This window comes from Acanthaster planci, linkage group LG02, assembly GCF_054643075.1.
Source record: "Acanthaster planci isolate LZ-2023a linkage group LG02, COTS_SCS, whole genome shotgun sequence".
NCBI classification, from domain to species: Eukaryota; Metazoa; Echinodermata; class Asteroidea; order Valvatida; family Acanthasteridae; genus Acanthaster; species Acanthaster planci.
This window is the reverse complement of record NC_141778.1, coordinates 33,399,900-33,424,105: the sequence shown is the minus strand read 5'-3', so window position 1 is coordinate 33,424,105 and position 24,206 is coordinate 33,399,900. Positions and strand designations below refer to the sequence as shown.

Below are 24,206 nucleotides of genomic sequence, written 5' to 3'. Positions count from 1 at the left end.
GCCCATGCCGTGCTGCATGCATGGAATTTGTCACCGTTCAGTTCTGGAAGTGACGTGAATGCGTGAGAACCGGTCAAAAATATTGGATTATTTACCGCGTTCTTGGACAGTCTATCGGAGACAAAATACTATCAAATGATGCCGGACAACGTCAGGTAGTGGTAGGTATACTGTCATTATTTTGTTGAATTTGTGACTGTTTGTCAGTGTTGTGCTTGCGAGTGCGGAGTGAGTCTCGTCGCTGCGCCGGACCGTGAATTGTCAAGAGTTGGACGGTGAAATGAGTGCTGTGGTCCGCACAATGCCAGTTGTTGCCTTGCGCTCGTGTGAGCATGGTATGAGCTGACAGTGGTTTTGTTCAGTATTTTTGGGATTTGGTATTTTTTTATTGGAAAGACGGTTAAACGTATGTAGACCCTACATATGTTGGGTGTGTACAAAATTAGTGGGAAATAATGAAAAATAAAAAAAAAGTATTTTCTAACAATTTTTATAGTAGGCCTAATCATAAAATATGGAGGGCCTGACGTTTCGATCCTAGCAGAATCTTTGTCAAAGGCAAACAATTTTTGTTTCACGTCATTTTTTCGTCCTGACTTGATTGACAGAGATTGTGGCCCAAAACTACAGAAAATACAGTCAATTAACAATAGTGCACCTCCAAGACTTTGCAACATGTTGACCAATCACAGTGCACGAAATCTGTCAAACCTTTCCAATCGTGCATTGGGTCGACAGATTTCGTGCACTGTGATTGGTCAATGCATTGCGAACTCTTGGGTGCGCACTATTGCGAATCGCAAATATTGAAAACTGCTGTCTTAAAATTATGCATTTTGATATTGCATGGTCTTTTTTGAGTTTGGAATGGCACAGTTTGGAATCTCCTCAGTTATACAGGTACATGAACATTATTCAAACTTATGTACACTTGAGTTGAGTTGCATAAAATACTGAGTGAAAATATTAAATGCAATTATTAATGTTTCATCGCAAAGGATTTGACCTTGCTCTTCAGAACAAACAGGAGAACTTAATATCCTCAAGATCCTTCGGTCAGTTGGTAGCTAGTTGTCATTTTACATTTTTGACTCTAGGGGCTTACATTGGTGTTTTAAGCTTAAAAAGTAAACTTTTCATTAAGGTCTTGGACACTGCACTTTCACTAATAATGGTTCCCATTTGTCAGGCCATACACATGTAATAGTCACTTCATGAAGGTGCTGCTAGGAATCTCTGTGCGGCACACGGCTTGCCTTGGTCATTGGACTGTGAAAGACATTCTCCAGCTTTTCTTGTGTATCCTGCTGGGTCTCTCTTGAATTGCAGTTGCTAGGAATGTTCAGTGTTGTTACAAGTAAACGTATGTTCATCCCTGTCTGGTGAAAGCATTATGTTTGCAGCTCTTCAGCTTAAAAACACATGTGTAGAAGTAGTTGTGTATCTAGAGGTTTTTGAAGGGTGGGGTTGGATTGAACAGTTAAAACCAGAATATGCGCATTTGTCCATTGCCCACATGTACCTTCAGTAAACTTAGTGTTTGGGCACATTACATTGGACCAAACACAGTTACCTCCAATTAAGTTCTCCTTGTTAAATATTATTTTTGTTGACTTGTTCCCTTATCTACCCAGTTGTATTCATACAAGCTTATAACATCGTGTACTGTATGGTACTTCAGAGGGGCAGATTATATCATTGACTGTGACATAATAGTGAAATGTTCTCAGTTCTGAGAACTTCATACTTGCACTGTACAGTAGTAAATTTCAAAAAGGTTTATCTGATTTTTTTTAATTTTTATTATTTGACTTGCATGTGGGATGTGTAGATTTCCTCCCTGTGGAATTGTTTACTAGACCGCCACCTTAACCCTAACCATGCTGAACCCAACAAGGTTATGAAGGATTTCAGTGGTCCCTAGGGGTTGAACACCTCATTGAATATGGATCATCCACTGATGTGATATCACAATGGCTTTTACTGCACTTAATATTCTTAGGATGGTCCATTCAAATGCGCCCCATTGGATGCATAGAGGTATAGTTAAAGGCGAGTTGTGCCGGTCATTGTCACCAAAAATATTGATCAATCGTCCCAACTGAAGGGGGATCAGCTCTGCTCGAGTGGCCGAGTTAATCCTCCTGTTTTCCTCACTGCTGGTTTTGGCGTGGGTCCGATCGATTCCAGGATGATTAAACCCCTAAACATCCCTGTGCTAGGCTTGCACGGTATAAGTGGAAATGAGAGAAAAAGGACGCATCTTGGAAGAATTTGTGTATCTCTACGTTAGCCACCGGGCCACTGTGTGGTGTAGGAAGTTGACGCTGGGTTTACCATCAGGGGGTTACATTCCAGGACTTGTTCCAATCACGTCCCTACATGTACAGCTCAGTGCCCATGCCTTCTCTGCCCATTCCAGTCAACCTAGCTCTTGGCTATTGAAGGAAAAAAAATCCCAAATGGAGTAAAGGGCCCAAGTGTCTACACACATGGTTTTTGACCTTTAAAACCACAGGGTGGGTATTGAGGCAAGATTGACTCCAATAAATGTGGTTTGGGCAGGCTTTGAAAATATGTTTGTCACTTTTTTTGTGTTTTCCAAAGTCGTAGCAGCAAAAAGAATCAAAATCATTTTGGGCAGTAGCTAGAGATTGTTAAAAATATTTGTACATGTACTGGTACACCCTGGATGGGTTTTAAAAAGTGATTCCCTTTTCCTTGCTGAAGGCTGATGTAATTTTTGTGATCATCTCTTGCAAATTGTTGAGCTTAGGAACCCAGGAAATAATCATGCTCAATTACTTCCCTTGTGGATCAGCATGCTTTCCTGTCCTTTCTGAGGGAATTCCTCAAACCACAGCCAGTCAGCCACCTGGTACTTAGGGTTTTCCAGCCCTCCATCCTGGGTCATTGAGGTCACAGTGCCTGCAGGCATAGCAGCCTCACTTTAGTCCTCAAAATTGCTACTGTTGTGTGCACATGCCACTCCTGTGCTGTGATAGCAAGTTAGCCTTTGATTTCTTTGCTGTCTGATTTCTACCTTGATTTTTGGTTGAAAGAGCATTATTTTTGCTTGGCTTGTTGTAAGAGGTTATTTTAAAGTGGAAATAGCAAGTCTGTGTCGAATCCTGTTTGTTTTGAATGGAAATAGGTTACTTTGAAATACTATGGGAATAATGTTTGTATCTTCATAAAGTTTTATGCAAATATTTTATTAAATTTGTGTTTTAAAATACTATTGAATATATTGTACATGTAAAAGGGAAGAATGTTTGAATATTTTTCATAATGATTAATTTCCCCCTGGATCTTTCTTTTTCCCAGAGCCCACTTGGTGATGTACTAGCCATGGCTGTAATGGTTAAGCTTGTTCGGCCTGCAACTGTACTCTTCACAGTGTTCCTTGTACTATGGACTGCTGCAGCACAAGAGCCCACTTACAACTTCCAGTTCACCGAGCCACTGTACAATGCAAGCATCCCTGAGAATGCTGAAGTCAGAACCTACATCACAACACAGCCAAAGACCGGTATATATGTCCCACTGGATTCAGATATCATTGGAGTCAAATACATATTACTGGATGAGGATAGACTCTTTCGAGCCACTGATGAGAGGGTGGGGGACTTTGTGTTCCTCAGGATCCGCACCATTCCCTGTAAAAGCAAAGATGAGGCCTGCTCCAGTGTCATCAATCGAGAGCAAAAGGCGGAGTACCGATTGCGGGTTAAGGCGACGGGTCGCATCCGTGGCCAGTCCCCTGTCACCGCCCAGACCACTGTGGTCGTCAGGGTCACTGATGCCAATGACCAGCGGCCCCTGTTTTTAGAGCGAAGCTACTCAGTGTCTGTTCCTGAGAATATGCCAGTGGAAACCAGTATCATCACAGTGGAAGCCACAGATGCTGATTCGGGCACCAATGGGGAGGTGTACTACAGCTTCAAGAGGTGGACTGACCAGTTTGCCATCCATCCCACCAGCGGTGTGGTCACTCTCACCAGGGCCCTGGATTATCAGCAGACATCCCAGTACAGCCTGATCATCATTGCTAAGGACAGAGGGATGATGCCGTACAACATGGCTCCTCCCTTTGAGGCCACTCTACGCGTCGACGTTGAGGAAGTCAATAAACATGCCCCAGTCATGATAGTTCAAATGCAGATGCATTTGTCACGAAACAGTGAGATTGGCTCCGTCTACGCCAGCATCATGGTCAGTGATGAAGATGATGGCAGAAACGGCCAGATAAGTGATGTCCGTATCGTAGATGGTGATCCCGAGGAGTACTTCCAAATTGTAAATGAAGGGGGAATATTCCATATTAAGACCCAGTTTAGTTTCAAGGGCCCCTCTCCTACCGACTTCAACCTTACCATAGTGGCCTCGGATCAAGGAAATCCACCCAAGACAGCAACAGAGGTCATTCCAGTCAAGATATCTGGAACCTACAAGCATGCAATGTTTTTCCGAAGTCGTTTGATGAATATCTCTGTCTCTGAGCTGGTTCCAATCAACACACCTCTCATCTCTGTGGCTCCTGAAAATGAAGATTTAGGCCTCACTATAAGTTATTCCCTGGCTGAAAGCAAATCTCCAGTTTTCTCCATCAACGAGCGCACAGGGTATATCAGCTTGAGGCAAGAGCTAGATAGGGAGATGAAGTCTGTGTATAACATCACAGTTTATGGTACGGTTCAAGAGAGCCAAGCCGTGACCTATGTTGTTGTGAATGTGCTGGATGCTAATGACAACAACCCTGAGTTTGCCCAGAAGTCCTACGAGGTTGAAATTCAAGAGAATCTAGCTGCGCATACGCCCGTTGTGCAAGTCACTGCTCAAGATGAGGACCTGGGTGAAAATGCTTTCATCTCCTACAGTCTAGCCAACATGAACCCTGTCCCATTCACCATCGATCACATGACAGGCTTCATCAATACAAGCAAGATACTAGACTATGAAACAATGAGACGGGAGTACAGACTTCGGGTCAGGGCTTCAGACTGGGGCGCACCGTTCCGGCGTGAGTCTGAGGTCATTGTGACAATCCGTCTCCAGAACATCAATGACAATCGCCCACGGTTTGAAAAAATTGACTGTGTTGGGACCATATCTCGCACTCTGTCTCCTGGGGAGAGTATTGCACTCATCTCGGCAATTGATTTTGATGGAGATGAAAGAGAGCTGAGTATTGTGTCTGGAAACACAGGGAACCTGTTTGCTCTGCACCCAGCTTCTGGTAACTTGACACTGAGGAGACAAATTGAGGACACCGATGGACTGTTTTACAGCTTACGCATCATGGCAAGTGACGGTGAGAACTCTGCCAGCTACATGTATACCAACATCAGCATCAACAACAATCGTAACATCAACCCAGGTGCACATGTCAGAGACTCCAAAGTCAGGTGCAAGTCTACTTCTGCGCTGACTGATATCCGAGATCTTCTCCTTAGGAGAACGGAGGACATGAGCCTGTCTGAGGACATCCCTGATGTAGATTTTGCCGAGCTGTACAATGCAAACCACAACAACCCTCAATTTGATGACGACTTCCCCACCATCATCTCGGTTAGGGAAGATGTGGCAGTGGGTAATGAAGTTGTCCTTGTGAAAGCATCAGACAGGGACCCTGGCTTCAATGGAAAGCTCATCTATGCCATCTCTGATGGAAATGATGATTCACATTTCCAGATGGACTTTGAAACCGGTGTACTTCGGGTCCTCAGACCTCTGGACCGAGAACAGGACTCAAGCTATGCACTGACAATCAAAGTGTCAGATTTGGGCCAGCCCAGGAGTACAGAAAAGCGTCATATCACCATTAACGTCGAAGATGTCAATGACAATGCTCCAGTGTTTGATCAGACCCAGTATGATGCCGACCTGTCTGAGGACACATACTCTGGAATGGTCTTCCTTGCAGTTCACGCGAGTGACAGGGATATTGGCAGGAACAGGGACATCCGCTACAGCATTGTTAGTGACTCGCCGCAGTTTGCCATCAACAGTGGCACTGGTGAGTTGCGTGTCACGCAGTCCTTGGACCGGGAACTTACTCCAGTTCACAAAATCAAGGTTCAAGCCAATGACATGGCCACCAGTAACCCACTGTCCAGTACAACCATGGTCACAGTGACCATCCAGGACATCAATGACAACCCACCTCGATGCATGCGTGACATCTTCAGTGTCCGGATGCGGGAGGACCTTCCCACTGGCACAGTCCTCATGACCGTCCAGGCACTGGACCCTGATGAAGGACCAAATGGACAGGTCACCTTTGGCATTACAGATGAAACAGGCACATTTGCCATTGATGAACAGTATGGCACCTTGCGTCTGATCTCCGAACTAGACTATGAATCGGTTCAGATCTACGACATCTTGATCAATCTCCGTGACCATGGCTCCCCAGCAAACACGTCTGAGTGCCATGTCTTTGTCCAGGTTGTTGATGTCAATGAGAACAGGCACACCCCAACATTTAACAGCTTCTATGATGAAGGGACAGTACTGGAGAATGCAACCATTGGGACAGAGGTGATGAGAGTGACAGCTGTGGATCGGGATACAGGCATGGATGGATCTGTGTCCTACTCCATCAAGGATGGAAGTGGACTGGGATGGTTCACAATTGACAATGGAGGTAAGCGATCTATTGTTGTGATAGAATGGTTTGATTAAAACTCAGTTCAGCTTTTCTTTAGTAGACTAGGAAGATCATAAATGTTCCTTGTCATTTGTGGCATGTATTTCAGATTATTATTATTATTATTAAATGGTTTATGTCAAAAACATCATATCACAGCCTCACGGCCGAATTGCACAATGTTTTACATATTTTACAAATATAGCTAAAAGACAATACATACATACTGTACAAGTAAGAAACACAAAATAATGAGATTAGAGCATAAGAAATTGCACACATTTAGATTGAAATATTTACTGCCAGAAAAAAAAGAAAAAGTGTAAAATAGGGTGTGTTTATTCATTTTCAGGATTTTTGTGTGATTTGGAAACCCACATCCGCATTTCAGCAACTACGGAAAGATTCACTATTTGAATTGCTCACAGAACAAACACAGCAGTCACTCGCCAAAGCAAGCCCTGACCTAGTCACTATTTATCACTGCACTCGGTAAACACGCCCTGACGTATCAGGCAACTCTGTCTTCCATCTTGACAGAAACGTGATCTTCATTAATCCACTTCCACATTGTTGTCTTTCATCCGTTTTGAGATAACAACCGAGTACATCACAATGCAACAATTTTGTAATGGGTGAGGGGCCCGTTGAGTCAGAGAATGATGAGAACCTGGCCTATATACATGTATCCACTGTACATGTGTACTTACGGCTGTCTTGCCTGCTGTCTGTAGTCTCAGTCACAGTCAGTTGATGGGGGAAGGGCAGGGATGAGTGAGGGAGAGGGGGAGAAATCCAAAGTGTCAACCAACTTTCCTAGTTATGCAGGGTCGAAGGGTTGGGGAGGGGTTGAGGCAGTCCAGGCTCACTAGGAAGGTTTCACCATTAGAAGAAGAAGCAGTCAACTAATAAAAATGTGCAGGCGCTCATATAAGTAAGTGACAGACCATGAAGAGATGTACTTGAGGAAACAGCTTCTGTATTCAGAACACTACTCAAAATTATCTCTTTTATTTCGGAAATCGCTTGGGTGTCTCTATCACATTTACATCAAAAGAATCATTTACATTTAGTTCACCCCACTTGCTGGTCAGAATGAGTGACTCAGGTTGCTGCAGCTAGCTTATTACGCGTTCTAAAATGCTGGTCTGCAGGAGTAATTGTTACTACAGGTGCTTCGGTAATTAGGCTGGGCCGGCTGGTCAAAACTAACTTGTGCAAACTACACGTAGCTGTTATGCTGATCTCGAAAGACGCTAACCAATAAACTTCACGGCACTTCTCTGCTGACTGATTATAATTATTTTCATGGCACTTCTTTGCCGACTTAAATCTTCTCAGCTCTTGTAAGCTAATTAGTCTTCACGGACTTCTTTGCCGACTTCATACGCAGCACTGGTCAGCCTTGAACATACGGCACTTGCAAGCTGTTCCTTCTGCACGCGGGACTCGTTCGTAAAAACCAAGCCACCCGAATGCTGGTTGCACACGCCTTTTATAGATTTCTGGCAGTGTGGAACTAGGCCACATACATCGCGCACGCCACAATTGGCTATGTGTGCATGGCTTATTAAGTTATATGCAAATGAGTCACTCGCACTGATCAGCTGTTGCCATTTACCTACATACAGTATTTGTTTAAACGCACAGATCCTATTGATACACTTGACTCTTGAGCATAATGCAATGTCTGCATACGCACACTTCTGCCATTAACCAGTTGTGTTATGTAAAATCATTGTCAATAGGATCTGTAAGGAAATCTGTAAGGAAATTAGTCATGACTGAAAAATAAATACATACTTTCAAGACTTTCTACAATTATCAGGGATGTGTCCCTGAAGAGTCGGTTAGTGCTACCACTGCTAAAATAAAACTGTCAAGAATGTCTTTCTAATGAAGAGCAAGTAACTTAGTAAGAGCCATTTGACTAATTTCTGGAATTACTTTGAAGGCAGCGTGATTTTTGTCACACTATGAACTGGCTGGCCTCGCAATTCTTTGGCTATAAATGGCCTGCCTACGTTACTGACCAACTGTAGTCCGCTGTCAAAAGTGCAAGTAACACTACAATGGGAAGCAAGAGTACGCTTTTTTATCAATACTGCACAACTGACAAAAATATCTGGCAGGGTTGAATTTCAGAGCAACAGTTGAAAGGGTGCAATGTGATACACATGTACATACCTGTACATTGTTTAGAGGCTTCTTTTCCCACTTTTCGTACAAACATACATGTAATGTATGTGTCATGTATGTGTCAGTACATGTATACACCATCAACCCATAGATTAATTTCACAGTTATTTACTCTTAGTTTGATTGACACACTGAAGGTTATGAGGGTCACTGGCCTGTCCAACCTCTCCTTCTAATGCATAATGCCCAATTGCATAATCAAAGTTCCTTGGTTGATGATTAAGCTGTGGAGATGGTACTGGGTCCATTAATCGCGCCAAATGTCCATTTGACACACTGATAGTGGGGAAAAAGCCACAGGCCATGCAGTTTGCACAATGACAGGGTGAGTCAGCCAAGTCCCCTCTGAACCCATGCGTGTGTGTGATCAACCCTTCAGATAGTGCAGTGCATTTAAATATCAATGGTGCCCAATCAGGCAAGGAGTGCTTCTGCATGAACTATGGGAGTTCTCTAACAGTAATGTCACCAGCCGCAACCCAAGTAGTCAAAAGAGAGCACCACAGACCAGAGACCTGTGTAATAATAAAGGTGGCAGTGCACACCCCTTGCAGCATTGTGTTACATAGCATAGGCACACTCCACTCCCTGCTGGGGCTCCTTCAGAAATAATCTCATTCTGAATTAATCAGCACACTTTTGGTGTCGCGTTTCTGTCTTGAAAGCCGCAGGAGGGCAGCCAAGGTGTAAAATGATAATGAAGGGCCCTAACAGGGACACTCAATGAAATACCAAAGTGAGACAGATGGATGGGATTGGTTTTCTCATATATTAGCACCTGTGGCATTACATGCACAGTACACTGTATATGTACCCATAGCCATACTCCAAGTACCACTACATGAACATGTACAATGTACATGTAGATGCATGTACCCATACTTACTTAAAATATTTAATCGACAGAAATTAGAAATCATTGGAAAATCGAAGCCTTCTCTTTTTGTAAGTCAATTCAGCACAGTGATTGGTTCTGCACTCATGCACCAGGGTGTGCTGGTTGGTATTTCCCAGGTTGATAGTGGCTGGGACCCTGGAAACCTTAATTCCCAGGTGTTTCATTCACTGGAATAGTGATGAAAATGGCTAAATCCATTGTCCAAACACCCGAAGGCTGGTGTGGATGCCATTCAACCCACAGTGTACATGTACATTCTGGCAGTGTGGTTTTATGTGCCACTGGAGTGCCACAGATTTCTCCGTTGAATGTACAGTACTTGCATAGGAAAGTGGATTCTGTCATAGGCAAATGCAATCATTGTGTCTATCCTAGTCTGGATATTTATATAACCTACCATTCCCATCTCTCATTGACTGATAAAAATGCCAAATTAACTACATATATAAAATGCAAAATCATTCACAGAGAAAACTAGGCATTTGTGATTTAAATACTGGCACCAAAAGCTATTCAGATCTGTGCAGTGCAATGTAGGGAGTGTTGATTTAGGGGAGGGGGGACTTACAGGACATTTCTGTGAATCTGTACATTTACAGCACTTGAAATTAGTCAGATTCCATGGAAAATGCCCTCTAATTGTCAGACAAGGATGTCATTAACCATCTGGAAGCTCAAAAGTCTGCATTAGCTGATCACTAATCAGCCAACCATTTTATTGCATCAGTTGTGAAGTACGTTGATCCCGTGCAGTTCCAGCAAGGTAATGGTAAGCATAAATGTTTCAGCGCTCTTTATGATGAGGAACTCAGAGAGACCACCTTCATTCGTGTACATGTACATCCAGCATTTTAAGCACGCACAGTTCCTTTGTGTAAAATATACGATATGCAGTGACAAGTGTTACAACATACATGTACATGTGCAATGTATCGTACAAGGACGTAGAGTACATGTACACACCTCTCCTAGATTTTTACAAATTAGGTCCTGCATGGACATATTTCATCTGTTGGATTGGCATATATCTATACTTCAAATGATGACCCATCAGCATTTTATTCTGATGATTCATGAGCCTAAATTTTTTTCAGTGCTGCGTAAAAGGGTTCAGAATGTCCAGTCCATATCAGGATATTTTGGAACGTTTATGGCACCTCATTTGAAGTGTTCATTGAGATTGCCCTTTCGAGATGAAATCATCCACCTGTTTAGTGTTTTATAATTCAGAAGAATGTACAACTTTGAATGTCAGTCATATCACATATCAGCCTGCATTGACTGGGTATTATCTGTTTGTTTGCACTTTGAATCAGTTTGTTTGCTCAAATGTGCCATCAAGTGGCAAGATGGGTAGAAGCTCTTGTTAAGCAGTTACCAAAAATGCTGTGCATGTCTTGTCGAGTTGAATGAAAAGTCAAAGAATGAATCCGGATACAGGAATACATGCACTTACCTACAAATATACATGTATGTAGTACAACTTATAAAGGTATAAATTTTTGCATGGACAATATGCCTTGGGGGGGAAAATTGGTTTTCTTGTCAACTTGCGAATGTGATCCATCAAGTGATTACAGAGTTGTTGAGACTTTGCTACTCTATAGATGTATTAAAATTTGAATCGCAGTTCAGTTACACAGATGAATAAGGATAATTCAGTCCTGTTTATAGTAATTCAGAGATTAAATTGGAATTTTACTGCAGCATTTTCGCAACATACCTTACCTAATTACAAATTAGTCATGGCTGCTTCCAGCCCCTTTGCCTGTCGTTCCCGATAGAAGATTACCATTTCACATATTGAGTTTTATAATTTGAATACATGGTACAGTACCTTATCTGGTCTTTCCATCTGTGCTGCATCAGTGGTAAACAGATTCCAATCTTGTGAATGTGCTCCCGGGAAGTAAAATTGGGTATCATGGATTGGATGCTTATTTCTTGATGGATTGTAGAAGTGGTAGGGTAAACATGTAATATATAATTATATTTACCGGTACATGTATGTACATGTACATTTGATATTAACTAGAAATGTTTATTTTTCTTTTGTAGCAAACCAATCAAATATTCAGTTGGGGATTTGGAATGGTCAAGGTTCACTTATACATGAATATGTCTACATAACAGTGCACAGTTTTCCTTCTAGAATTGTCCTAATTTTTTTAACTGAGCTACCGTAAATGCAGTTTTTCTATTTATTGGTTTCCTACTTTTACCCTCGTTTATTTCAGATCTGTCTAGATTATGAAATGGCATGATAACATAGCGGTACATGTACCGGTACATGTACAGTACATGTATGACACAAGACTTGTCTAGCTGTGACATCTCGGGGCAATCAGCATGTATGAAATGCATGGTTGATCATATTTTCTGTGTTTATGTGGATAGGAGAGAGTCCGTTATTCACAGCTGTATTTTTTACTCCATTCTATAGAAATACCACCGTATGAAATGAGTATGAGCTTCCTATTTTCATTGTGATTGTTTTGTGAGTTTTGGACCACAGTTTCTCATCGTGCTCTCAATTTCTGTCTATCAAATCAAACTTTAAATCAAACTACTGTACATGTAGAAACTAAACAATAGTTTGAGTGAGATACATGTACATGCACCTGCAGATAGAACAACTTGTGTGTAGTCATTTACATACAAGTTCTATGACATCAGTCCAAATTGTTTGCCCTTAGTGACCACGGTGATACCAGCAATCTTACCTGTTGCTGTGGCACTGCTTGAGATCTCTGTCTGGTAATTTTATCTTGTTGATACTAGGTTGTGATTTTACCTTGACCAGATACAACTGTATACTGATACATGTATAACCTGGATTAGCCTCCAGACAAAAAAAAGTGGTTTGAATTACATCTGTTGCCTTGGGCCAGGTCCAGTTTGAAAGGCCTAGTGCAGCTGCCCCCAAATGGGTCATTTTGGGCCATTAATTGAATTGGTCAGTCAACCCAATCTTGAAGAATCTGTGTAAATGAAGGAAATTTATATGCCCAGCAAATTACCTACATGTACACTGAAATAATTTGGTTCTCCCCCCCCCCGAACGGCCTTGCCTGATGCACTACAGTGGCTGTCGGCTCTTTGATGCAAGATGGTCTCATAATTGCATGGTCTTTTGAAAGAAAAAAATGCAAAGATTGCTTGACAACTTTGTGATTTCCCCCAAAAAATTGATAATTGGGCTTGGGTTATTTCAGTCTTTTTATCAAACACAGGCCCAAATGCAACAGTTTTCACTCTCAACTTTCTGAGACAGAAAATGAACCCCACACACAGTCAAGCCAACAAAAATAATCTCAACAGCCAATCAGACTTCATCCAGTTGGCAGAGTGCACAACGGACTGTGTGCAGTCAGCTCTGATCGGAATAAATCGTACAGTTATCTGTTTGCTGAGTGGGCCAACACCTAATCCAGCATACTCTACATGCCTTTGAAATCCATACCAACTTCAGAAATGTCGCAATACCACAAGCTCAGACTCGCAAATGCATAAAACCATGCATGCGGGCAATAAACCGACATTCCTCTTGATCTCACCAAAAGATTCCTGCCTGCAAATCAAGCATGTTATAAAATTAATCGCATTGGTCCATAGCTCACATGCACTCTGGTCAGCAAGCATTCAATTAAACTGTGATTAAACACAGGAATGCCTGCCTCCAATAATAGTCTCTGACCAGCGCACCACTTGAGCAATCGCTAGAGAATTTTATTTGAGATTTAATCCTAACCACATTTAAATTAATGTTTTAAACATAGTTTGTGAGTTTATAGTTTGAAAGGGGGGATGTGCTCTGAAAATGTTTGACTGTTTGACATTTGTCTTATCCCTAACCCCCAAGAGTGTATGTAAAATCATATTGAAATTGGAGGATTTGGGACTGTTAGGGTTGAAGTAGCTCAGTGCTACTGTTGTGCTATTAAACTCTTGTCTTGTTCAAGATAAATTGTGAATTGATTAAAATGTGTTAGTTCACCGCTCAAGCATCATAAATTGTGACTTTTGGCATCTCCTTTGCATGAAATTTGCTTAAACTACCAAACGTTCAAACATCTCTAGTTTTATTCATATATTGGTGCATTTATGCATTTCATATTCCAGTAATACACACACGCGTATACATGTAGATCTTTTGTGTACATACACATATACATGTACATGCATGCAATATTTTACATTTGATGCATGTATTGTGCATTAATAGCTTTCCCAAGGACATACTCCAACAGCTTGTTGAACCATTATGCAAATGCATGCACAATGAGTAATTAAACTGGGAAAAAGCAAAGGTCAGTGGATACTGTTCTGATGCAAATTCTTAATTCACTCCATGATTTCCATCCTCTCCAACGGGTTCAGTGCCATGGGTGTTGGGGAGCTCATTCCTCCCAACCAGAGATCACAAAAAATCAGACTGCTATTCACTGGCCCACCTCCTCCATCCATGGCACCTGTGCAAGGAAATTTATGCAGGTGAATGGTAGACTGACAGTGATTGAATAGGGTCTGTGTTGTTGAAATGGGCCGTAAATCTTACAAGCCTCTTAAGGCACAGTGGCTTGATAACCAAGTGAACCTGGCATTACATTCAGGCAGAAACCTTTTCAGAGTTAGTGTACAAGTTCATGTACACATAATACTTTGTTAGGGGAGTGAAGCAAGGCACAGTGCCTTTCAGTTTTCCTCCCTACAAATAGGCACCCCTCATTAAATGATTCTGGTTGACAGGATCTGTTTTGAAAAGTGAAATACCAGTACTATGTTTTTATGATCTTCCCTGGAACACACAAAAATGCATGCACCGGTACCAGTGTTGTTTCTAAGTTTCAGAAATTATGGTGAAAGACTTTCAGCATTCACTCTTGCACAGGTGGGTTTGCATGGGTAAATATTCAGAGAGATGTGAACAAGCCACATGCTCATTTGGTACATGTACCTGTAGTTTAACATGGTTCATATTTTGGACCTTTCACACACTGTCTAACTTCCGCCCAAAGTGGTAGAGTACAAATCTATATGTACTCTTGGTACTAAACTGTGTGGTATAGTAGCACATACCGGTACACTCCCTCCATACTGGTACAGTATGAGTCTGAGTTTCAAGTTTTACATTTCAAGCTCCACCTTTCACCGAAAGGCAGTGATCGTATTTTAGATAGCTTCCTTAAACCTCTCTGTCAAAGTACATGTACACATGTACCGGTAGATGGTACATTTGTTTTATTTGACAAAATAAATAGTGAATAAAAATAAATAGTGAATAGAAAGGTCACCAGTAACTCATGTTGAAAGTAGTGAGCTCCTTTAAGGGTTTCTTGGTTTGTGGAGTATGCCCTTTGATTTCTGTGTTCACACCAAGATGGTTTTGATATTAACCTTTGGTATTTTTTTGTCCTCTGCTGTTGCATTTCATGTCCAAGTGGAACAGATTGGTGTTGTATCAGCTTTCAGGAACCATCAGCGAAGCCATTAATCTCAGAATCCCGGAGTGGGGGGTTTGTGTACACATGCAATTCAGGGTCGTCATTTCAGCTGTGTGTGCTTTGCCAATGATTTGATGGAAATTAGCAAGTGTGATCCGAAAGGGTCCATGACGTCAAACACATTTCAAGCCTACGGTTTTACTCTGGCTACCAACTTTACCAGTCTGCTTATACATCAGGAATGCCTTGGCCAAGCTTACAAATATCCGGACAGTTGGATGTTTAGATAAGGGTGCTGGTGTAACCTTTCCAAAGAAGCCCAACAAAACTAAGACGTGGAGTTGGTTGAAAGAATCTTGTGGGGTTAGACATCCAAGCTGTTATACTGAGCACAATAAGCACAATGAGAAGTACTGGGATCAAGTCAAAGGGATCGGTCTCCTGTAGTGCTAGCTGATTACTGATCTTTGCTTGGATGGATTCGCTTGGAATGCTTCCTAACCAAAGGCCAGTAAGGGGGGAAGTGGGGGGCCCATTGAATAGTGCCTTGTCTACCCACCCTAAGGCCTCCATAGCTTCCTATTGAGATAGGGTGAAGCTGGCCCTATCCAACCAGAACCCTATTGATGCTTGACAAAAGCTAACACCCAGCTGTGTGCCAGTTTCTACAAGTTCTGCATACTTTTAGTTGTCGGAAATTACCGCTCTGGTTTATTTTTCTCCACCATCTTCCAACAAAAGCTTTACTACTTTGTAGTTTTGAAACCATGAAATTAAAGGGACTTTATTTTGCCAGAAGGGATCTTACTCAGAATGGATCAGGACAAGGAAGAGTGCTGCTCATTCACACATTCACAATACATTGTGTACACGTACCATCAAGTAGCAAGCAATGTTTCACAAGCATTGTTAGTCTGTCAGTTTTGCCTTTTAGTGCTTTTTGCTCATCGTTCAGGAAAAAAGTGGACCGGTTTGGAGACCATTTTATGGTGGCAGTGTATTGTGGAAGTGATTCTTTTTCTCATGAAATTCAGCTGTCTCTCATAACGGTGCAGTGTAGCAGTACAGCATGTGGTTGAGTACTTGCAGAATACACCAAGAACTAAGAACCAGAAATGAACAAGTACGCTACCTAAAGCTTTTGCCATCTTGATTTCCCAACAAAACTACCTGGCAATGCACTTTACAGTACTGCATTGTGCTCTGTAATAAAAACCATTGCTATACAAGTTATTAGAGATTATCTTTTTCAATTTCATTGTTGTTGAAACTTGTGAAAGTTGAACTTTTCAAGTTGAACATTTCAGATAGGTTGAATTTGAATTACCGGTAGATATGGCTTCTGGTTATAAAACTTATTAAAGTAGAACCAAATACCCATCATCTTAGTTTGGAATCAGGTGTTTGTAGTGATTCATGTACATGTACAGTACGTGTACATGTCACAGTCCTAGTCTCTGTGGTTCGTGGTACAGACTTTTGTACAGTGTATTAATACATGTAGAGCCGTTCCTGGCTGCAAGGCATACTATCCTCAAATTTTTAAAATTCCTACCGGTACTGGGTAATGAAACTTGCTGTTTACTTTGAAATTAATCACAAAGTAAAATTTACTTTCTACTAGCATGATTTGTCAAATTCCTTACTTTATACGATCTCCAAGTTTTGCTTACAGTTACATGTACATGTACAATGCATTTGTGACTTTATTACATGTATGAGAATACTACAGCTTTGTACTTTTTTATGTTACATAGGCAAAAACCTTAGTGAAATTGACAGAACTCCCAGGTCAATATTTGCCTCATTGCCTCTGACCTCACCTGCCTTGCCAACACCTGTCAGCCTCTGGTTGCCTATTGTCTTACCTAGCCTCCCTCCATTGTTGTGTCTGTAATCAGGTGAGGTGAACACAATGCGCACCGGCTATTGTGTTTCCCTTGGTATGTGCACGTTGTAGCCTTCTGAGATTCATCATGCATGAGTGAAGTTTGTTTACCACAGTGACTCAAGGCCCTCTGTATCCCCTTCTCAGAAAGATCTTAGGTAAAATCGTAAATTTGTGCAGTATCCCTTCCAAAGTGTAGCGTCCATTAACAACTTGAAAAAATTTTAATTACAGAAAAAAAAATGCTGTGTTTGACTCCAGAACTTCAAGTTCTGGAAGTTCTGGAGTCCAACAAAATCTGCACCTCATAGTAGCATGGTGAGTCTTTAGTGCCTCTGTTCCAAGATGACAAGTCTGCGCAAAGGCCTCTGTTTAACACACAGTGTTTTGAAATAGAATCATGTGTTGATGTTGGGGGTTTAAGTAGGCTACCCATCCGAAATCAATCACCTGGCCTCGGCCCTTACCTAATAATTCACCAGGGAAATCAAGCCGACCTTCCTGGAAGGGATACCTGGAGATGCAGTCTGGTGGAATAGCTAAGTACATACATGTACATTGGAAAGAAAATGTAAATTGTTCTGGCTGATCTGTAATAGCCCAGTTACAGTGTACATGTACTGGTATGATTAACAGTATTTTCTTTACAGTGGTGATGACTTGTAAGTGTTTTCCCATCGGAGAAAGTTGTCCTGAATTTTTGGTTGGGTTCATTCCTGGTCAACCCAATGTCTATCCTTGGGAGGTAAGATGTACCTGTACCTCAAGCTGAGAATGGCCTTGGACTGACAGTGTACTGTCAGGGGAGCTTATTGTGTCCTTATTGCCTGGATGGGTTTAAATCCCCAGAATATGACAGCACTGTGATATTCAAACCAGCCTCTTTATCTAAGCTCCTACTACAGCCTATTAATGAGACCAGGGGTAGATCTCTCTGGGGCAATGCCCCACACCATTTCTTTGTGGTGTTGTGGCATGGATTTTGTTTTTAGTGCAATTAAAAATAGATTGTTTGCACAGGGTAATAACTTTATTCTTTAAGAGGGTGTTGAGCTTCAAAAGGAGACAGGTTGTCATGAGGTTGTGACAAGTTGAAGAAAAGGAACACCAAATATTGCTTGGAGTCCTGCAGGGAAGACATTTGTTCCTTTAGAATGTCTCATTCTTTTCCCTTTCAGGATTGTTTCTGATGAAAGAGCGCGTGAAGTTTCATACAAAAATTTAAAACTGAACTGCATAGTGTCTGCTGACCAAATAAGTCACTCTTGATTTGGTGGCATAAATGATTTGTGTAAACTGTCATTTCGTAAATGTAATTAGATAGGTTGGTAGGATGAAGAATGTCATACATGTCGAGGGGAATTCCTTCACATTTTTGACCTTCATTTATTACTTTGAATTTTTTTATGTAAAAAAAGGCACTTGCCGTAGCTTCACTGCATACATATTCAGCTGTAACTCTATAGCCTACAGACAGTGTATCTACACGTTTTATGAATAGAGTGTACAAATGTTGGACAAGTTTGCAAGAAACAAGTTACATTTCTGGCGAGTTCTGTCTTTGCTCTGAGTATGCAAAGTATTCATGATCTGCACATTCGGTCTCCTTCCTTTCTTATTGAATACAGAAATCAGGAACTTGAAAATGTCCCAAGACCAATTAAGAATTCTTCTCATTGTTACTAAATTAAGTCTGCTTTTGCTTTAGAGAAGTGTAATGCTAAGCAGGTTGATCGGTTGGCCAGTATCAGGATGGCGGCCTCGTTGGAAGCTTAGGCAGAATTTTGTGACCTCGCTTAGGGCAGGCTTTTCCTATTGTACCCCTCACCGCCCGCTGTTTGTTCTGGGCTCTGGAGTCTATTGTGCTGCCTGGGCAGGCTCACCACCCTACAGTCTTCTGACAGTGAACAAAAGGAGGTGTACATTGGCTGGCCCTCGTGTGGCCGGATGTGAACAGGTTGGCGCCGGGCAGTCTGGCTGGTGTGTTGTCTGAAAGCAATGTCGGGATGTTTGAGGAGCAGGCAGTGTAGAGCCAACAATGCAGGCGGACAGCCTCTGTGATTTCTAGCCATTGTTGTGAAATGATCCGCTGTGTTTCCTCATCATGATCTCATCAAATTGTGCAATGCACATTTTGCGGCAGAGTTTTACACCTGTGCATATTTCTTTCTTCAGTGAAGAAGTAACAGATTCTGTTCCCAATAACCCAAATGGTCCTCAATTTTCCAATAGGTAAAGGAATAAGGACTCTTAGGGTTACCAGTAGTGGTAGCTGCAATCAATTTGTTGTAATACAGACCTTCAAAATGCACCTTTTTGTGTCAGTTGACCTTATATCCAACTTTTGTTTCACTGTTTGGGTGTTTTACTGCCTTTGTAGTTTTTATGCTAATAAACTCATGAATTTAGATTTCCATATTCATGAGCAAAACTGTGACGTCATCTAAGGAAGAAAGCCTCAATCTTTTATGGTTTTTACACAAAAATGTACTGCGTTTTTGTAGATTTCATGGCTGTAAATTTTCCAGCCTTTGCTGATTTATTGTCGTTTACGTGTATGTGCATAGCAATAACAAAGCGCCAATCCCATTCCCAGAAATGCTTTCAGTAAGTAAATTTTACATGTAGGTTCACAGTTTTAACAGAAAACCTTTGCACTGAACTATGTCTTCCCTACATGACACCACAGCAATAGCACCCACAGTTGTCCAGGATAGCATGGATAATTTTAAATACTGAAAAATGTCGATGCATTTAACCAAAATGGAGTGTAAAAGAGTTTGCATACACTAAAGAAGAGTACAAAGATGCAGAAAAATTGCGTCTGAGAAAAATTCATTGCAGCTACACTTTAAAGAAAAAAAATGTACCCTTCATCAGTTTCTTCTGTTTGCAGTTTTCACAGTAACTGCCAATTAGGCTACCCCTGGATTGAATTGGAAGTTGCTGAAATTCAATTTGAGAAAATGGAGGCACTCAGCCCTTCAGACATAGAGGTGTGAATTTCAGTAGTCCATTTTCATTGAATGTGCATCTATCATCATAAATGAAGATATGGCTGAGATTTGACATTGTATCAATAAATACTAGACTGTATACTAGACTGACTGAGATCCTTCCTACTGCTTTTATCTCACCACTTGGAAAAAAAACGTTGAGGCTTTGACCTGGGTGATAAAAGTCTGTTTTAGCATTTTTGCCTGTGGTTGTGATTTTACATCTTATCTTGAGAGAAACCAGTAACTTACATGTACATGCAGGTTTAAGTTAGTCTGGCAATAAGGCGCAGTGTACACAAGGGGATATGACCAGATGATAGCCTTAATTGGACATTGGCAACCAATTAGCATAATTATCAGCTTTGCTGATCTTGCCTGATGAGGCTCTTTTTTCCCACTGTTCAAGGGTCCCCTCCAACAAAAGTCCTGTCTGACAAAAGCCCAGCGGAAATAAGGTCTGTAGCAATATTTAAACAATCCCCCCCCATCTCTTGCCACAATTTTGCACAGAGATACAGTATTGTTCATCTGTAGCTGGGCAAGGTCCATTTTGTGGGGGTGGTGGATGTTGTAAAAGTTCAGACATTGAGTGCAAACTGATGAAAAGATTCAGGTTCAAAATAAAGGGAAAAAAATTCTATAAAGAAAACAAAAACACATCAAAAGTTTTGAAACTTTGTCTTCTGGGTGCTTGAAACTAGGTTTTTTTTCACAGTAATACAGATAAGTGTTACGCATGTACATGTACTTAGGTAGCTTCATACATAGGGCCAGGCCAGTTGCAGGCTTGGTCAATCAATTATTCGTATTGATTTGGATGACTGCACCCTTAAAGTTTTTAACTGGCATGTTAGAATGTGCCCCAGGTTGGACAACGTCTACATTACATTGCGACTAATGTCCAGGGTATGAAAGCCTTAAACTAAGCAGAATTTTTTTCAACACTTTTTTCTCACATTTTTACCTGACGAAGACAGCTCAAAATGTTGTTCACAAGTGTCTTGTATCCTGAATTCCATAAATGCTGTATTGAAGTTACTAAATACGCCCGCGAACAACGTATTTTGGAGGAATTTCTGCGAAACTCTACGCTTTCTGTCGCAATTCGTGCTCCACATACATGTACATGTACCTGACATAATATTCAGTACATGTCCGTCTAGCACATACGCGAAATGCATGGTTACGTAGTGCCCCTTATGCATGGGCGGAGGAGCTGTGGGCGTGATGAAGTTGCAGATTAGGCCGTGTCCGAACAGGCTCGCGAAGATACGGGTAGGTCTATTGTTTACGCGTCTCCATGTATTTGTAATGGAGCGAAGATGTAGACCTAGCTCTAGACAACATGCATAACTGACAGAATGTGGGCTGAGCTTGGAGGCCGAATCGTGACGGAAAGCGTAGAGTTTTGCAGAATTTCCTCCAAAATACGTTGTTCGCGGGTGCATTTAGTAATTTCAATGGAGCATTTATGGAATTCAGAATACAAGGCACTTGTGAACGACATTTTGAGCTGTCTTTGTCAGGTAAAAATGTGAGAAAAAAGTGTTTCGCAAAAATTTTGCATGGCTTAAGGACTTTCATACCCTGGATGTTAGTCGCAATGTAATGCAGACGTCGTCCAACCTGGGCTAGTTAGCATGGTTAGTGTTGACCATAATTACCCTGTGCTGCCAACCAACAATTCATCTGTCATATGTTTGTGAACTTGATTTAATAGCTGCACAGCATAGACCTGTGTTGAGAATGAGATGTTTTTGCCATTCATTAATCTGCATTGTGCTGCAAAGAAAGGAAAGAGAAACTGGCATTGACTGGCCCAGGTTTAAGAGAAAAAGCTGCTTAAAATGATCGGGTTGTTCTCTTTCAATCGGGCATGAAGGTACATGGAGGACTAAGGAGAACCCTTCAACTACACACCAAAGGGTAGCTATAATCTTAAGGATTCAACGGCATTAATGCAACAGACACAAAAGTGCCCCGCTTTACTGTTTCACGCTTGAAAAAGCTAAAAACTTCAGCTTAATTTCCTGCCCTTTGATTTTTTTCCCCCCGAATCTGCGGTTAAGCTCACTCATTTCAGTGAATGGCCCTGGCAGACAAATTTTGCAAAAAAAATATGCCCCGGATCTCTTTCACACCTAGGGTTCAAGGTTTGGGCATGAATATGATTGTGTGCTTTTACTTTGTCTGTCTAATAAATCAGGCATTAAATCTCTATACATGTATTTTACAAACAAGACTATTTTTATCAAGTATGAATCATTGAACTGAGTACAGTACTTCAAGGAGAAAATATGTTGAGCACTTTCCACAGTTAGATTGGGAGTTTGTATTCTTCTTCCTTTCACCTCTGGAATTCTCTAAAATTATTGCTTAGACAAATTCTTCCAAGACAGATTCTTTATACATTTAGAATTCACATACCGTTGAGTGCATTCTCATGTGTGTCTTGTTTTGATATTGGGTACATGTAGTTGGAAACTGTTAAGATTCAGGCATTGTGCCACATTGTACACATGCCTGTAGACATAATGGCAAATAAACATTGTCACAAGAATGCATCTGAGTCCATGGAAATACAGACATGTACATATAACAGTCTCTGCATCATGCATGTGTCATTTTTCGTTTCTTGGTCAGCTTACATTTTCGATTTCCTTTCACCAATCCAGCAACATTCAGGCATGGTCCCAGCCAGTCTAGACACAAGAATTCACCCATTTGAGGGAGTCGACTACGTGTTAAAAAGATGTTTTCGAAGAACATCCCTCCAGTGACATTGTATTCATGAACATTGTATATGTACATGTATGTGCCTCTTAGCAATTAGTATCACCCAAAGGCAAGGCATCAACCTTGTACTGATAGCACAGACTCTTTTTCCCTGTTCATATCATCTGTGTTTTTGATATAACTGTTGAGGTAATTTTGGAAACCGATTTATGGCTGTTTTTACATGTAGGTGGAGTTAATGGGTTTACATGTACATGTACCGGTACATGCTTTTTTATGAGCCTTAGTTTTCCCTGCACTCAAGGGTTTTTATATTGTACTGCCATATTTCCTATTTGCTTAATATTCTGGTGGGGATTTGTCTGTTGTAGATTACATGGAGGTATGTATGTACATGTAAGGGGAAAATTCCAGTTTCCAGGTGCTTGTATGTTACCGGTGTGTGTAAGTGCATATGTACATGTACGTGTATAGAGCAGTGAAAAGTTTCCTGTTTAATCTCTGGATGTCTGATTACAATAAACCCTACTGTGAAGTTTCTTGAAGGGATCCAAAGGAAATGGAAAATGAACAGATATTTGTAGATCCCTGGGTTTTCTTCAACCATAAGGTAGACAAGGACTTTTGAAGAATTGCACATCCCTCTTATTGGAAAGCTCCCTTCAGCTTGTGTCTGGCATGTTGAGATTGTTGAGTGCACCTTCCGACTCTGTCTGCCCCATCTCATTTTCTGTCTGCTCACTCGCTACTTATCATTACTCGCAAATCTCCACCTGCTCTGCAAGCAGATTGTTGCTCGAGTTTTTTTAAAGTCCCACTTCAGAATCCACCCGGGGAATGTTCCTGCCCTGACTGGCGAACTTCTCCTGTTCATCAGGGACTGTAGATTACTGAGTATGAACCCCCAGAAACCTGGCCAACTGGAAATTAATGGTCCAATCCTTCGGCAAGCTGCTGAACTAGTAGCAGCAGTGGTTGGGAAACCCTGCAGCCAGGAAGCTGAGATTATAAAAGTATGTGTTCCCACTGGCAAGGATTAGCCTGTAGTTCAAGGCATAGGTGGGTCTGCTAATGCCTACGGTACCCCATACATGTAAAAAGATGTTATCTACATGTATATTGTGCTGTAGGTTACTGCTGTCTTTTCATAAGCTGTGTGTATTCTTGTTGAATCCAAGTTTGTGTGGTGAGCAAAACTTGTATACTATATTTATTTTTGTTTGATCTAGACATTTATTATGAACATGAAGATGCATCCATGGTTACAAAGATCTTTGAAAGATGCTGCTGTAACTCCATTTACCCAACCCTCTTGTTAATTACCCGGGTGAGGTTAACGGAACGAGTAATGCACTAGTGTGTTTCTTTACACAACATGTGCTGCCTGCAT

General features: G+C 41.3%; 1 protein-coding gene across 6 annotated transcripts in view; it reads left to right on the top strand.

The window, feature by feature from the left end:
* Window positions 1-24,206, top strand: part of LOC110988622 (protocadherin Fat 1-like) — a 92,734-nt gene continuing 68,528 nt past the window's right edge. For 5 of the 6 annotated variants that reach the window (XM_087132439.1, XM_087132441.1, XM_087132440.1 and 2 more), the window contains exons 1-2: window positions 1-161; window positions 3,328-6,649. In XM_087132439.1, the coding sequence (XP_086988565.1) occupies window positions 3,352-6,649 (3,298 nt within the window). In that variant the 5' untranslated portion in view covers window positions 1-161; window positions 3,328-3,351. The remainder of the gene's footprint in view (window positions 162-3,327; window positions 6,650-24,206) is intronic. The other variant, XM_087132442.1, reaches the window with a different exon arrangement.